The sequence below is a fragment of the Dendropsophus ebraccatus genome, chromosome 9, assembly GCF_027789765.1.
Source record: "Dendropsophus ebraccatus isolate aDenEbr1 chromosome 9, aDenEbr1.pat, whole genome shotgun sequence".
NCBI classification, from domain to species: Eukaryota; Metazoa; Chordata; class Amphibia; order Anura; family Hylidae; genus Dendropsophus; species Dendropsophus ebraccatus.
The window spans coordinates 7,773,053-7,790,204 of record NC_091462.1 but is presented as its reverse complement, the minus strand read 5'-3'; the positions used below and the strand labels follow the sequence as shown (position 1 = coordinate 7,790,204).

The following is a 17,152-nucleotide window of genomic DNA, read 5'->3' as shown; positions in this document are numbered from 1 at the left end:
GTGCACTATTGTCCTGTGTACTGAGCATTGTAGCCGGTATTGTGCTCTATTGTCCTGTGTACTGAGCATTATAGCCGGTATTATGCTCTATTGTCCTGTGTACTGAGCATTATAGCCGGTATTATGCACTATTGTCTAGTGTACTGAGCATTATAGCCGGTATTGTGTGCTATTGTCCAGTGTACTGAGCATTATAGCCGGTATTGTGCACTATTGTACTGTGTACTGAGCATTATAGCCGGTATTGTGCTCTATTGTATTGTGTACTGAGCATTATAGCCGGTATTGTGCACTATTGTACTGTGTACTGAGCATTGTAAGGTTTACTGTGAGGTTACTGTGCACTACAATGTGTTTTCAGCATTGGAATGCATACTGTGCATTATACTGAGCAGTGGCTTTTTTGCAGGTTGTACTGTGCATTGTACTTTGGTGGCATAACGGTCTATTAAGAGGGGCTCTATGGTGTCCTACTGTTCTGAAAACAGAGACAGAAAGCTGCAGGGCAGAAGTCATGGGATGTTACAGCAGCAGTTCCTGGCCTGGTGCCTGAGACACAGTGGCGTAGTGACCGCGGTCGCAATGGTCGCCGCTGCGACCGGGCCGCTACCAAGGGGGGGCCCGCGAGGCCCCCTCTTACTACTGCACTGCCCGCCTCTCACTTCCTCTTGTGACCGCAAGCAATGTTTTGCCTGCGATCAGAAGAGGCAGGCTGGGAGGGGCCACCAGCTGTCTTGCGGCTCCCTAGAGAGCTCTGTGTGCGCTGGGGGTAAGTACCTCTGGTGCAGGGAGCATCGTATTGAAAAAAAAAACCAGGTCCGGCGAAACTCCGCCCCCTCCACGGGAAGCCCGCCAGCACGTGTGAAAAGGGGACTAGAGAAATCATTCAGGTGAGTACAGATTTTTTTTGTTTTAAAGGGGATGATGGGGGTGTAGTGGTATGATGATGGAACAAGAGGATGATGGGGTGTAGTGGTATGATAATGGAACAAGAGGATGATGGGGGTGTAGTGGTATGATGATGGAAGAAGAGGATGATGGGGGTGTAGTGGTATGATGATGGAAGAAGAGGATGATGGGATGTAGTGGTATGATAATGGAACAAGAGGATGATGGGGTGTAGTGGTATGATGATGGAACAAGAGGATGATGGGGGTGTAGTGGTATGATGATGGAACAAGAGGATGATGGGGGTGTAGTGGTATGATGATGGAAGAAGAGGATGATGGGGGTGTAGTGGTATGATGATGGAAGAAGAGGATGATGGGGGTGTAGTGGTATGATAATGGAAGAAGAAGATGTTGGGGGTGTAGTGGTATGATGATGATGATGATGATGGAAGAAGAGGATGATGGGGGTGTAGTGGTATGATGATGATGATGATGATGATGATGGAAGAAGAGGATGATGGGGGGTGTAGTGGTATGATGATGGAAGAAGAGGATGATGGGGGTGTAGTGGTATGATGATGATGATGGAAGAAGAGGATGATGGGGGTGTAGTGGTATGATGATGGAAGAAGAGGATGATGGGGGTGTAGTGGTATGATGATAATGATGGAAGAAGAGGATGATGGGGGTGTAGTGGTATGATGATGAAGGAACAAGAGGATGATGAGGGTGTAGTGGTATGATGATGAAGGAACAAGAGGATGATGAGGGGTGTAGTGGTATGATGATGAAGGAACAAGAGGATGATGAGGGTGTAGTGGTATGATGATGGAACAAGAGGATGATGAGGGTGTAGTGGTATGATGATGGAACAAGAGGATGATGAGGGTGTAGTGGTATGATGATGGAACAAGAGGATGATCATTTGGGAGACATTGTGGGGGTATCTGTATGTGACAGATGTCGGGGGTCTCTGGATGGTATTTTCTAAAAACCTATGCACCTAGCATGTATGGTGGACTCCTGTGGTTCATGTTTCAGGGTGTAATACATATCAGACATCATTTTCCCTCTGTGGGGGATTAGAATGTTAGTTGCACCCTCTGATGTGTGTATGGTGGATGATGGGAGTGTTAGTTGCACCTTCTGATGCATGTATGGTGTAAGGTGGATGATGGGAGTGTTAGCTCCACCTTCTGATGTATGTATGGTGGATGATGGGAGTGTTAGCTCCACCTTCTGATTTGTGTATGGTGGATGATGGAAGTGTTAGCTCCACCTTCTGATTTGTGTATGGTGGATGATGGGAGTGTTAGCTGCACCTTTTGATTTGTGTATGGTGGATGATGGGAGTGTTAGTTGCAGCTTCTGATTTGAGTATGGTGGATGATGGGAGTGTTAGTTGCAGCTTCTGATTTGAGTATGGTGGATGATGGGAGTGTTAGTTGCAGCTTCTGATATGAATGTTTTATAGAGGGGCTTTCTCACCTTGCACAGTCAGCATGGCCTCTGTCCGGGCTTGGCCCAGGCTATTCCAGGCCTCGCACACGTACTTCCCGGTGTCCTCAGGAAACACCTCCTGGATGAAGAGGCAGCAGGTATTGCCGCTTCGCTCAAAGTGAAAGTCTTCAGTCTCCTGAATCTCTTTACCGTTATGGAACCAGAGAATCTCCGCGGGGGGATGGGCTTAAATCGAAGTAAAGAACATTAGTTGAAAGCCGAAGTACAATAGGGAGCAATTCACACAGGGGAGGATTTATATTGTAGGTACAGCAGCTTAATGCCATAGCATTTCTGCAGGTTTTTCCACAAGGCTTACAGATTACATTGTGCTCGCTGCTGTCAGAAACGTGGACTCATAGATGTTATAGTCTGCTAACCAGGCAACCACAGATAGGCTGGATTTATAGGGAGACCTGCACCATGCATCCTGCGCATCCTACACCGACATGAACCAGGTGGCTCAGGATGAACAGAACGGCTCCTCAGAAATAAATAGTTTTCCTGAGGCTGCCGCCTACTGGGTTCAAGCAACAAGATGATTAGCTGCTTCTTTCTGTAGTCAGATCCCCCTGATATCTACGTGCAATGGTCTGTTCCAGAACAAGGCAGTCAGTTGAAATAAGATGCTCTTTATATTTTATGGAATAGACCAAAGCGCACAGAAAATGGGGGGTTCTGACTACATTATGGAACAGATATAGTCAGATACCTGAAGATTTTTTTGTTTTTGTTTTGTTTTTCTGCTATAATAATCAAAGGGTACCAAAAAAAAAATCCATACTACAGGAGGATGGGGTGAATCGGACATATAGATAGTTTCCTGAAAATCCCTGTGAAGAGTCAGTCACACGGACACACAGTACCTTACCCGATACTTCCACGCTCATCACAACCTGACTCCCATCCATGACCTGGAGATCACCAAGACCTCTCACAAAAATCGGGGCAAAGGATCTTGGACTTGGAGTCAAGGATCCGGAACTTTCCAGCTTTCCAGGTGATTTTCTTTCTGTAGAATAAATTACTAAGTCACTAAGGAGTAACAGAGAAAACACCAAGAGGCCTTAGAGGACACACCAAGGGGCCACAGAGGAGACACCATGGGGCCACAGAGGACACACCAAGGGGCCACAGAGGAGACACTATGGGGCCACAGAGGAGACACCATGGGGCCACAGAGGACACATCAAGGGGCCACAGAGGAGGAACCATGGGGCCACAGAGGACACACCAGGGGGCCACAGAGGACACACCAGGGGGCCACAGAGGACACACCAAGGGAACACAGAGGACACACCAAGGGGCCACAGAGGACAAACCAAGGAGCTCCACAGGACAAACCAAGGGGCCACAGAGGAGACACCATGGGGCCACAGAGGACACACCGAGGGGCCACAGAGGACACACCGAGGGGCCACAGAGGACACACCGAGGGGCCACAGAGGACACACCGAGGGGCCACAGAGGACACACCGAGGGGCCACAGAGGACACACCGAGGGGCCACAGAGGACACACCGAGGGGCCACAGAGGACACACCGAGGGGCCACAGAGGACACACCGAGGGGCCACAGAGGACACACCGAGGGGCCACAGAGGACACACCGAGGGGCCACAGAGGACACACCGAGGGGCCACAGAGGACACACCGAGGGGCCACAGAGGACACACCGAGGGGCCACAAAGGAGACACCATGGGGCCACAGAGGAGGCACCATGGGGCCACAGAGGACGCACCAAGGGGCCACAGAGGACGCACCAAGGGGCCACAGAGGAGACACCATGGGGCCACAGAGGACACACCAGGGGGCCACAGAGGAGACACCATGGGGCCACAGAGGACACATCAAGGGGCCACAGAGGAGACACCATGGGGCCACAGAGGAGGAACCATGGGGCCACAGAGGAGGAACCAGGGGGCCACAGAGGACACACCAGGGGGCCACAGAGGAGACACTATGGGGCCACAGAGGAGACACTATGGGGCCACAGAGGACACACCAGGGGGCCACAGAGGACACACCAAAGGAACACAGAGGACATACCAAGGGGCCACAGAGGACAAACCAAGGAGCTCCACAGGACAAACCAAGGGGCCACAGAGGAGACACCATGGGGCCACAGAGGACACACTGAGGGGAAACAGAGGACACACGGAGGGGCCACAGAGGATACACGGAGGGGCCACAGAGAAAACACTAAGGAGCCACAGAGGACACACTGAGGGGCCACAGAGGAGACACCCAGGGGCCACAGAGGAGACACCAAGGGACCACAGAGGAGACACCAAGGGGCCACAGAGGAGACACCGAGGGGCCACAGAGGAGACACCGAGGGGCCACAGAGGAGACACAGAGGGGCAAACAGAGGAGACACCGAGGGGCAAACAGAGGAGACACCGAGGGGCAAACAGAGGAGACACCGAGGGGGCCACAGAGGAGACACCGAGGGGGCCACAGAATAGAAACCAAGGGGCCACAGAATAGACACCAAAGGGCCACAGAATAGACACCAAGGGGCCACAGAGAAGACACCAAGGGGCCACAGAGGAGACACCAAGGAGACACAGAGACAACGCGGGGCGAACAGAGGAGATATCAAGGGGCCACAGAGGAGACACCAAGGGGCCACAGAGGAGACTTCAAGGGGCTCCAAAGGACACACCAGAATAGACACCAAGAGGCCACAGAGGATAAACCAGAAGGCCACAGAAAAGACACCAAGGGGCCACAGAGGAAACACCAGGGGGCCACAGTGAAGACATGAAGGGGAGCAGAGAGGAGGCATCAGAGGGCCACAGATCTCAGCTCCCACAATAAATTCTTAGGAACTCTATGGGGAAGTTTATCGCTTAGATTTCTATACACACAGGGGGAGGGGAGGGGATGGGGGTCTTGGAGGGCACACATCTGTATTGCCTCTGACAGCTGCACTTGCTATGGAAAACTAGAATCCACAGATTGTCAGTAATGTACACACACTAAAAATATTGGCAGACTTTCCCACACAATTCCACTCCTGAAATAGCCACAATTCCTGTCCGCAGGTCAGCGGCTCTGGGGGGTAAACGCTGCTCACATGTACAGAGCCCGGGGGCATCCCACACATGCAAATGATTATGGGCCCCCATAGTTTTACTGACATGTAGACCAGGTACAGCATCACATTTACTGAACTCAGGTTCAGTATCAGATTTATGGCTATATTGCCCAGATGCAGTATCAGATTTATAGACACACAGGCTAGCTCTACCATTAGATTTACTGACAAATAGTCTAAGTCCAACATATTTAATGACATTAAGCCTAGGTCCACCGTGAGATTTACTAACACACAGGCTAGGTCCACCATTAGACTTACTGACAAATAGTCTAGGTCCAACATTATATTTACTGACATATAACCTAGATCCATCACTGGATTTAATGACATATAACATAGGTGCACTATTAGATTTACTTACAAATAGTCTAGAACCACCATTAGATTAACTGACACATAACCTAGGCCCACCATTAGATTAACTGACCCATAGCCAAGGTCCACGATTAGATTTACTGACACACAGCCTAGGGCTCCATTAGATTTACTGACACATAACCTAGGTTCACCATAAGACTCTTTGACACATAATCTAGGTCCACCATTAGATTTACTGATACACACACTACCGTTCAAAAGTTTGGTGTCACCCAAACAATTTAGTGTTTTCCATGAAAAGTCGCACTTCTTCACCCCCGTACGTTGTGAAATGAATAGAAAATAGAGACAAGACATTGACAAGGTTAGAAATAAGGATTTGTATGTGAAATAACTTTGTTCTTCCATCACACTTTGCTTCCGTCCCAGAATCCTCCTTTTGCAGCAATTCCAGCATTGCACACCTTTGGCATTCTAGCTATTAATCTGTTGGGGTAAGCTGGAGAAATTGCCCCCCACGCTTCTAGAAGCAGCTCCCACAAGTTGGATTGGTTGGATGGGCACTTCTGGCGTACCATACGGTCCAGCTGCTCCCACAACAGCCCAATGGGGTGGTGATCTGGTGACTGCGCTGGCCCCTCCATTACCTATGATAGAATACCAGCTGCCGCTTCTGCTGTATATAGTTCTTGCACAATTTGGAGGTGTGGAGGGTCATTGTCCTGTTGTAGGATGAAATTGGCTCCAACCAAGCGCTGTCCACTGGGTATGACATGGCGGTGCAGAGTGATAGCCTTCCTTATTCACAATCCCTTTTACCCTGTACAAATCTCCCACCTTACCAGCACCAACCCCAGACCATCACATGACCTCCACCATGCTAACAGATGGTGTCAGGCATTCTTCCAGCATCTTCTCATTTCTTCTGCGTCTCCAAACACCTCAAACTTGGATTCATCCGTCCACAACACTTTTTTCCAGTCTTCCTCTGTCCAATGTCTGGGTTCTTTTGCCCATCTTAATCTTTTTCTTTTATTGGCCAGTCTCAGATATGGCTTTTTCTTTGCCACTCTGCCCTGAAGCCCAAAATCCTGCAGCCGCCTCTTCACTGTAGATGGTGACACTGGTGTTTTGCGGGGACTATGTAATGAAGATGCCAGTTGGGGACCTGTGAGGCGTCTGTTTCTCAAACTAGAGACTCTAATGTGCTTATCTTCTTGCTTAGTTGTGCAACGCGGCCTCCCACTTCTTTTTCTACTCTGGTTAGAGCCTGTTTGTGCTGTCCTCTGAAGGGAGTAGTACACACCGTTGTAGGAAATCTTCAATTTCTAAGCAATTTCTCGCATGGAATAGCCTTCATTTCTAAGAAGAAGAATAGACTGTCGAGTTTCAGATGAAAGTTCTCTTTTTCTGGCTATTTTGAGCGTTTAATTGACCCCACAAATGTGATGCTCCAAAAACTCAATCTGCTCAAAGGAAGGTCAGTTTTGTAGCTTCTGTAACAAGCTAGACTATATTCAGATGTTAACATGATTGCACAAGGGTTTTCTAATCATCAATTAGCCTTCTGAGCCAATGAGCAAACACATTGTACCATTAGAACACTGGAGTGATAGTTGCTGGAAATGGGCCTCTATACACCTATGTAGATATTGCACCAAAAAACAGACATTTGCAGCTAGAATAGTCATTTACCACATTAGCAATGTATAGAGTGGATTTCTTTAAAGTTAGGACTAGTTTAAAGTTATCTTCATTGAAAAGTACAGTGCTTTTCCTTAAAAATAAGGACATTTCAATGTGACCCCAAACTTTTGAACGGTAGTGTAGCTTTGGTCGAATATTAAATTTATTAACACACAGCCTAGATTCACCATTAGATTTACTGACCCATAGTCTAGAGCCACTATTAAATTTACATACACATAGGGGGACATTTATTAAGTCCGGCGTTTTCTGCGCTGGACTTAAAAATGTTCCTGCAGCTCCGACGGTATGGAGATTTATGTAGAGACGTACTGCCTCTACAGAAATCCCGTGCGCTCGGCAGGAAACCTACGCCAGCTCAGAGCTGGAGTAAGTTTCCTTATTTTTTTCGGCAAAAGAATGATGAATTAAGCGGACCTTGAGTCTGCGCCCCCTCCCCGCCCACTCCACAACCCCTCCCCGCCCCCCTGGCGTATGGGTCGGAAAATGGCCCGATGTGTATAATTTATATAAATTTATTCGCATTGGGCCCATTTCCGACAAAAAATACACATTTTAGCCTTCATAAATTTCCCCCTAAGTCTAAATCCCCCATTATATTTACTGACACATAACCTAGGTCCGCCATTAGACTTACTGATACATAACCTTGGTCCAATATAAATTTACTAACAAATAGGTGGAGATTTATCAAACTGGGGTAAAATAGAATTGTCTTAGTTGCCCCTAGCAACCAATCAGATTCCACCTTTCATTTTCCAAAGGACCTGTGATGAATGAAAAGTGGAATCTAATTGGTTGCTAGGTGCAACTAAGACAATTCTATTTTACCCCAGTTTGATAAATCTCCCCCATAGTCTAGATCCACCATTAGATTTAATGACATATAACATAGGTCCCCCATTAGATTTAATGACATATAACATAGGTCCCCCATTAGATTTAATGACATATAACAAAGGTCCCCCATTAGATTTAATGACATATAACATAGGTCCCCCATTAGATTTAATGACATATAACAAAGGTCCCCCATTAGATTTAATGACATATAACATAGGTCCCCCATTAGATTTAATGACATATAACAAAGGTCCCCCATTAGATTTAATGACATATAACATAGGTCCCCCATTAGATTTAATGACATATAACATAGGTCCCCCATTAGATTTAATGACATATAACAAAGGTCCCCCATTAGATTTAATGACATATAACATAGGTCCCCCATTAGATTTAATGACATATAACATAGGTCCCCCATTAGATTTACTGACACACAGCCTAGATCCACCATTAGATTTACTGACCCATAGCCTAGATCCACTATTAAATTTAATAACACATAGTCTAGGTCTCCCATTAGATTTACTGACACATACTGTAGGTCCCCCATTAGATTTACTGACACATAGTCTAGGTCCCCCATTAGATTTACTGACACATAGTCTAGGTCCAGTCCAGGTCCTGCACAGAGATTAACTGGCACATGGACCGGGGTTTCTGACAAGTTCGTCCTATCGGATTTACTGATATACAGAGCAAGTCTACCCCTCAGAGTTACTGATACATAGTGCAGGTCCAATCAGTAACACAGTGAGAGAAGAAACGTCCCCAGCAGCACAGAGTATTTCAGGAGAAGGGTGATATACTGATATTGCAGAAGGTAACAGTAGGTTCCCACAGTGAAGCCGAGCCATCATAGCTCCCTGTAATAGGAGGTGAATGACAGGAAGAGTTATAGGGGGCGCTGCAGATCCTCCGCCATAAATCACAGCAGGAATAATGATGGTCAAGCCGCCAGTTTATAAATACCGAGACTGGAAACTGGCGAAGATTCCACAATCCCACTCTGGAGATTTTCCCATCTCAGCGAACAGCAAAAATAGAAGGGACCATAAAGCAAAAACTGGGAACCGGCAGGAATTCACCAATAAAAAAATAAAAATATTCCAGAGTATTGTGTCTGTGTCCGGGCCCTGTGGAGTTAACCCTTCACCGCCCCAGAAAACTCGGACATCAAATCGCCAGCCATGATGGAACGGCGCTATTCACAGACATGGCTACCAGACTGTGATCTGCTGCTTGCTTTCAGTGAATAAAAGCCGTGTAATTACATCCAGAGGCATGCTGAGCACACGGCTGAAGGTTTGTTACAATGTATCAGTGAAGAAAAGAGCTGCCAGTCTGCAGCCAAGCAAAGGAGCGACCTTCTCCAAGGGCGGCAGTCACGCTTGGGTCCTGGTGCTGGTTATAAAACACGACACCAGGATTATTTCAGGAAAAGTATATTGGGTCCCATGATCTAAAGCTGCACCTCTGATCATCTACACTGACACAATGTAACAAACACTCAGCTGTGTGAGCAGGACCAGGTCAGGATGGAGCTACAGCTCTTCCCAGTTACTGACAGCAAGCAGAGGTCTTATAATACACAGTACACTGGTGAGTGGTGCTTTATGTACAGGGTTATTTTATACATTTTCCTTGTAACTTCTGACTATTCATATAAATTCTTTTATGGTAAGGAGAAAGCTGCCATTTATTACAATGTTACCGATGTATGGGAGCCTGAGGCATAGCTGCACTGGACAGAACCGACCCCCAGGGGGCACCGCTCCCACCACACACAGGGACTGGGGCACAGTACACATCTCCCATCAGCCCCTGCTCTAGGGAGCATCTAGTGGAAAGTCAATTAACCATCAGTATCTGAGCACATCCGTGGGAAAACAAATCCGGAACATTCTAGAAATATACGAGACCCCATCTGTCCAACATTTCACAGATTATATCTGCACAGGATGGTAAGGGACTCTGTGAAGCCTTATCTTGTCCAGTGAGGCCTTTTACCCGTCACCTCCAGAGCTGCACTCACTATTCTGCTGTTACATTGCGTCTTAAACCCCAGTCACCTCCAGAGCTGCACTCACTATTATGCTACTACATCATGTCTTATCATCCAGAGCTGCACTCACTATTCTTATATTACTTCATGTCTTATCCCTCAGTCACCTCCAGAGCTGCATGCACTATACTGCTGTTACATCACATCTTATCCTCCAGAGCTGTGCTCACTATTCTACTGTTACATCATGTGTTATCCTCCAGAGCTGCACTTACTATTCTGATATTACTTTATGTCATACCCCAGTCACCTCCAGGACTGCATTCACTATTCTGCTGTTACATCATGTCTTATACCTCAGTCAACTCCAGAAGTGAGCTTACTATTACATCATGTCTTATCCTCCAGAGCTACATTCAGTATTCTGATATTACTTCATGTCATACCCCAGTCACCTCCAGAGCTGCACTGGATAGTAAGGGACTCTGTGAAGCCTTATCTTGTCCAGTAAGGCCTTTTACCCCAGTCACCTCCAGAGCTGCACTCACTATTCTGCTGTTACATTGCGTCTTAAACCCCAGTCACCTCCAGAGATGCACTCACTATTCTGCTGCTACATCGCGTCTTATACCACAGTCACTTCCAGAGCTGCACTCACTATTCTGCTGTTACATTGCTTCTTATACCCCAGTCACCTCCAGAGCTGCACTCACTATTCTGCTGCTACATCGCGTCTTATACCAGTCACTTCCAGAGCTGCACTTACTATTCTGCTGTTACATTGCGTCTTATACCCCGGTCACCTCCAGAGCTGCACTCAATATTCTGCTGCTACATCGCGTCTTATACCACAGTCACTTCCAGAGCTGCACTCACTATTCTGCTGTTACATTGCGTCTTATACCCCAGTCACCTCCAGAGCTGCACTCACTATTCTGCTGCTACATCGCGTCTTATACCAGTCACTTCCAGAGCTGCACTTACTATTCTGCTGTTACATTGCGTCTTATACCCCAGTCACCTCCAGAGCTGCACTCAATATTCTGCTGCTACATCGCGTCTTATACCACAGTCACTTCCAGAGCTGCACTTACTATTCTGCTGTTATATTGCGTCTTATACCCCAGTCACTTCCAGAGCTGCACTCACTATTCTGCTGTTACATTGCGTCTTATACCCCAGTCACCTCCAGAGCTGCACTCACTATTATGCTACTACATCACGTCTTATCATCCAGAGCTGCACTCACTATTCTTATATTACTTCATGTCTTATCCCTCAGTCACCTCCAGAGCTGCATGCACTATACTGCTGTTACATCACATCTTATCCTCCAGAGCTGTGCTCACTATTCTACTGTTACATCATGTGTTATCCTCCAGAGCTGCACTTACTATTCTGATATTACTTTATGTCATACCCCAGTCACCTCCAGGACTGCATTCACTATTCTGCTGTTACATCATGTCTTATACCTCAGTCAACTCCAGAAGTGAGCTTACTATTACATCATGTCTTATCCTCCAGAGCTACATTCAGTATTCTGATATTACTTCATGTCATACCCCAGTCACCTCCAGAGCTGCACTCGGTATTCTGATATTACTTCATGTGCAAAGTTGCTGACCACCACTTCTCTGCCATGTAGACATAATACAGGCTCTATACACAGCAACTATACCCCTCTGATTAGTGAGCGCCCCCCGACCCCTCCAGCATTGTTACTGCTTATAATCACAGAACAGCTGTAGACGCCCATTATTCACCATCCTCCCACAATCCCCTGCTCTGTAGCTTTCCACTGTCTGAGTGGGACCTACAGCTCTGCTCATCCTGTGCCTCCTGGTTCATGAACATGCCAGAACTACAAAGAAAAGTAGAATGGTGGATGGAGAGGATGTGTGTAACTTATAGAACACTATGGGGGACATGTATCAAGGAACGAAATCTTATTTTTTGGCGGAAAGGGGCCATTTGCGAATAAATTTATTCGCAAATGGGCGTTTTGTGAATAAAATATTCGCAAATGGCCACTTTTCGCCCGGTACGCCGGGGTGTGTGTGTGGAGGGGGCGGTACGGGGGACGCGGACTCAAAGTTCGCACGATTTATCTTTTTTTTTTTTCCGTTAAAATAAGCAGGCAACCTACTCCAGCTCTGAGCTGGCGTAGGTTTCCTGCCGCGCGCACAGGATTTATGTAGAGGCAGTCCGCCTCTGCATAAATCCCCATAGTGCCGGAGCTGCGGGGACACTTTTAAGTCCAGCGCAAAAAAAAAACCACCGGACTTAATAAATGTCCCCCCTTATGTATATGTCGTTGACTCAACAGCATAGAAGACAGCAGCGGCACTCACCAAAAGTAGAAGCGTTACTTTAGGCCAATAACAGATATACAAGCAGGTGGGTTCCAATAGATATGAGCAAAGACCATTTCACTGCGCTTCTTCCAGCTCCAATCTATTGGAACGCACCTGCCAGTATGTCTGTTAACGACCTAAAATAAAGCATCTTCTTTTAATTGGGTGAGTGCCGCTGCTATCTTCTATGCTGTTGCAGATTCTAGGACATGCTAGGCTGAGCACCGCTGAATGTACTTGGAGACACGGAGGGTCGGATGCCATCAGACAGGAGTGCCCACCACCACTGATCTCACACTGACTGTGCAGATGTACCTGCCATTCAGGGTCTGTAGAGAGCTGAGCGACAATACAGTAATGCCGGCATATAGTCACTCAGAATACGTCACCTAGGTAATTGATTTATGGGGAGGACTCATTTAAGGGTCTCTGCTCTGGGGCTGCAAACTGCACTTCGGTGCAAAACTTTAGTGTGCGTTGGCGATTGTCTGGGTGCCACTTCCTGCAGCTGCGGTTCCTGCTACGTACATGTCCCGGCTCTCAGGGGAGCGGATCTGTCAGCGGGCACTCTGCGTTGTGTTTAGTCTCTGACAGAAGCATTGGAGGAATCCCTGGCAGCAGGAGCAGGAAACATGAAATAAAGTCCAACCTGGGCGCCGCACTCTTCTTACCATCTATGGTGCTTCACGATTATTCTGCGTCCCTCAGGCCATAAATCTCCCAGCAGCCTTAACTCCTCAGTGACTGCTCCTCTCCGCAGGTACATGGCCCATGTTCTGACACATCCCCAGCATCAGGGGAACCTGCAGCTTATCACAGCCATGGGGAGGAACGTGCTGCAGACAACCCCATCCCAAACCCAAGAACACAGAGTGCCCTGGGCATCAGGGCTAGAAACTGACTAAATAAAGAAAAAAGAGAGCATAGCCTGTGCACACTGCTCTGAACCCCCATAATTCTAAACACACTGCCCTGCACCCCAGAATACTAAACACACTATCCTGCACCCCATAATGCTTAACACACTGCCCTGCACCCCCATAATCCTAAACACACTGCTTTGCACCCCAGAATCCTAAACACACTGCCCTGCACCCGAGAATCCTAAACACACTGCCCTGCACCCCCATAATCCTAAACACACTGCTTTGCACCCCAGAATCCTAAACACACTGCCCTGCACCCGAGAATCCTAAACACACTGCCCTGCACCCTCATAATCCTAAACACACTGCTTTGCACCCCAGAATCCTAAACACACTGCCCTGCACCCCATAATGCTAAACACACTGCCCTGCACCCTCAGAATACTTAACATACCGCCCTGCACCCCCATAATCCTAAACACACTGCCCTGCACCCCCATAATCCTAAACACACTGCCCTGCACCCCCATAATCCTAAACACACTGCCCTGCACCCGAGTCCTAAACACACTGCCCTGCACCCCCATAATCCCAGACACTGTCCTGCACCCCATAATCCTAAACACACTGCCCTGCACCCCAGAATTCTAAAACACACTGTTCTGCACCTCAGAATCCTAAACACGCTGCCCTGCACCCCATAATCCTAAACACACTGTCCTGCACCCCAGAATCCTAAACACACTGCCCTGCACCCCATAATCCTAAACACACTGCCCTGCACTACCCTGTGTACACTGCCTCAACCCCCAGAGTCCTATGGAGCCTACCCTGCACCTCCATAATCCTGTGTCCTTCTACCCTGTACCCTAAAATCCTGTGCACACTACCCTGCACCCACATAATCCTGTGCACCCTTTGATCCTGAATATACTGAACCCTACAATCCTCTATACACTATCCTGCACCCCATAATCCTGTATACACTATCCTGCACCCACATAATCCTGTATACACTACCCTGCACCTCATAATCCTGTATACACTATCCTGCACCCCATAATCATGTATACACTGCCCTGCACCCCAAAATCCTGTAGACACTATCCTGTACCTCATAATCCTGTGTACACTATCCTGCATACACATAATCCTGTATACACTATCCTGCACCCACATAATCCTGTATACACTACCCTGCACCCACATAATCCTGTATACACTATCCTGGCTGCACCCCATAATCATGTATACACTGCCCTGCACCCCAAAATCCTGTAGACACTATCCTGTACCTCATAATCCTGTGTACACTATCCTGCATACACATAATCCTGTATACACTATCATGCACTTTATAATCCTGTGTGCCCCACACAATGCTGTATACATTACCCTGCACCTCATAATCCTGTATACACTATTCTTCACCCCATTATCCTGTATACACTATCCTGCACCCCATAATCATGTATACACTGCCCTGCACCCCAAAATCCTGTAGACACTATCCTGTACCTCATAATCCTGTATACACTGTCCTGCACCCCATAATCCTGTATACACTATCCTGCACCCACATAATCCTGTGTACACTATCCTGCACCCACATAATCCTGTATACACTATCCTGCACCCACATAATCCTGTGTACACTATCCTGCACCCACATAATCCTGTGTACACTATCCTGCACCCACATAATCCTGTGTACACTATCCTGCACCCACATTATCCTGTATACACTGCCCTGCACCCTATAATTCTGTATAAACTATCCTGCCCCACACAATGCTGTATACACTACCCTGCACCTCATAATCCTGTATACACTATCCTTCACCCCATTATCCTGTATACACTACCCTGACCCCCATAATGCTGTATACACTATCCTGCACGCCATAATCCTGTATACACTATCCTGGATCCCATAATCCTGTATACACTATCCTGCCCCCCATAATCCTGTATACACTATCCTGCACGCCATAATCCTGTATACACTAACCTGGATCCCATAATCATGTATACACTGCCCTGCACCCCAAAATCCTGTAGACACTATCCTGTACCTCATAATCCTGTATACACTGTCCTGCACCCCATAATCCTGTATACACTATCCTGCACCCACATAATCCTGTGTACACTATCCTGCACCCACATAATCCTGTATACACTATCCTGCACCCACATAATCCTGTGTACACTATCCTGCACCCACATAATCCTGTGTACACTATCCTGCACCCACATAATCCTGTGTACACTATCCTGCACCCACATTATCCTGTATACACTGCCCTGCACCCTATAATTCTGTATAAACTATCCTGCCCCACACAATGCTGTATACACTACCCTGCACCTCATAATCCTGTATACACTATCCTTCACCCCATTATCCTGTATACACTACCCTGACCCCCATAATGCTGTATACACTATCCTGCACGCCATAATCCTGTATACACTATCCTGGATCCCATAATCCTGTATACACTATCCTGCCCCCCATAATCCTGTATACACTATCCTGCACCCCATAATCCTGTATACACTATCCTGCACGCCATAATCCTGTATACACTAACCTGGATCCCATAATCCTGTATACACTATCCTGCCCCCCATAATCCTGTATACACTATCCTGCACGCCATAATCCTGTATACACTATTCTGACCCCCATAATGCTGTATACACTATCCTGCACCCCATAATCCTGTATACACTATTCTGACCCCCATAATGCTGTATACACTATCCTGCACCCCATAATCCTGTATACACTATTCTGACCCCCATAATGCTGTATACACTATCCTGCACCCCATAATCCTGTATACACTATTCTGACCCCCATAATGCTGTATACACTATCCTGCACCCCATAATCCTCTCGCAGGACAGGTGTGTGAGGAGGGTTGATGCTCCCCACTTGCAGGGCAGGTGTGTGAGGAGGGTTGATGCTCCCCTCTTGCAGGACAGGTGTGTGAGGAGGGTTGATGCTCCCCTCTTGCAGGACAGGTGTGTGAGGGGGGTTGATGCTCCCCTCCTGCAGGGCAGGTGTGTGAGGAGGGTTGATGCTCCCCTCTTGCAGGACAGGTGTGTGAGGGGGGTTGATGCTCCCCTCCTGCAGGGTGTGTGATCTCAGCGCTCGGCTCCTGTGCAGCTCAGGTCTCTGTATAAAGGGATTAATGGATAAACTCTGTGGTAAACTCACACAAGGTCAGGAGCAGCGCCAACACCTCCAACAGGGTCACCTCCACCCCCAGCCCTGTCATAGGATGGCGCTAGACAAAAACTCCAGCCACGATGTGATTTGTTATAAGGCTGGGGTCATACTTCTATTTCTAAATGCATTTTTTTTTTGTGCCAAAACCAGAAGAAATGGGAAACATGGATGGGACAATGCTTCAACATCTGCCACTTTAAGATCTCTGGTTGCTGTCAGTGAATGGTAAGGATAGGTTCACACTGCGTTTTTAGCATCAGTTTAACAGATCAGTTTTTTGCAAAAAACGGATTGCAAAAAACGGATGCATTTGTGTG

At 47.4% G+C, this 17,152-nt stretch overlaps 1 protein-coding gene across 1 annotated transcript in view; it reads right to left on the bottom strand.

The window, feature by feature from the left end:
- MYLK (myosin light chain kinase) overlaps window positions 1–17,152 on the bottom strand; it is a 121,025-nt gene that overhangs the window by 60,228 nt on the left and 43,645 nt on the right. The window contains exons 12-13 of the mRNA XM_069982454.1: window positions 3,262–3,402; window positions 2,379–2,576 (exon numbers count right to left, since the gene is read on the bottom strand). Of these exons, the coding sequence (XP_069838555.1) occupies window positions 2,379–2,576; window positions 3,262–3,402 (339 nt within the window). The remainder of the gene's footprint in view (window positions 1–2,378; window positions 2,577–3,261; window positions 3,403–17,152) is intronic.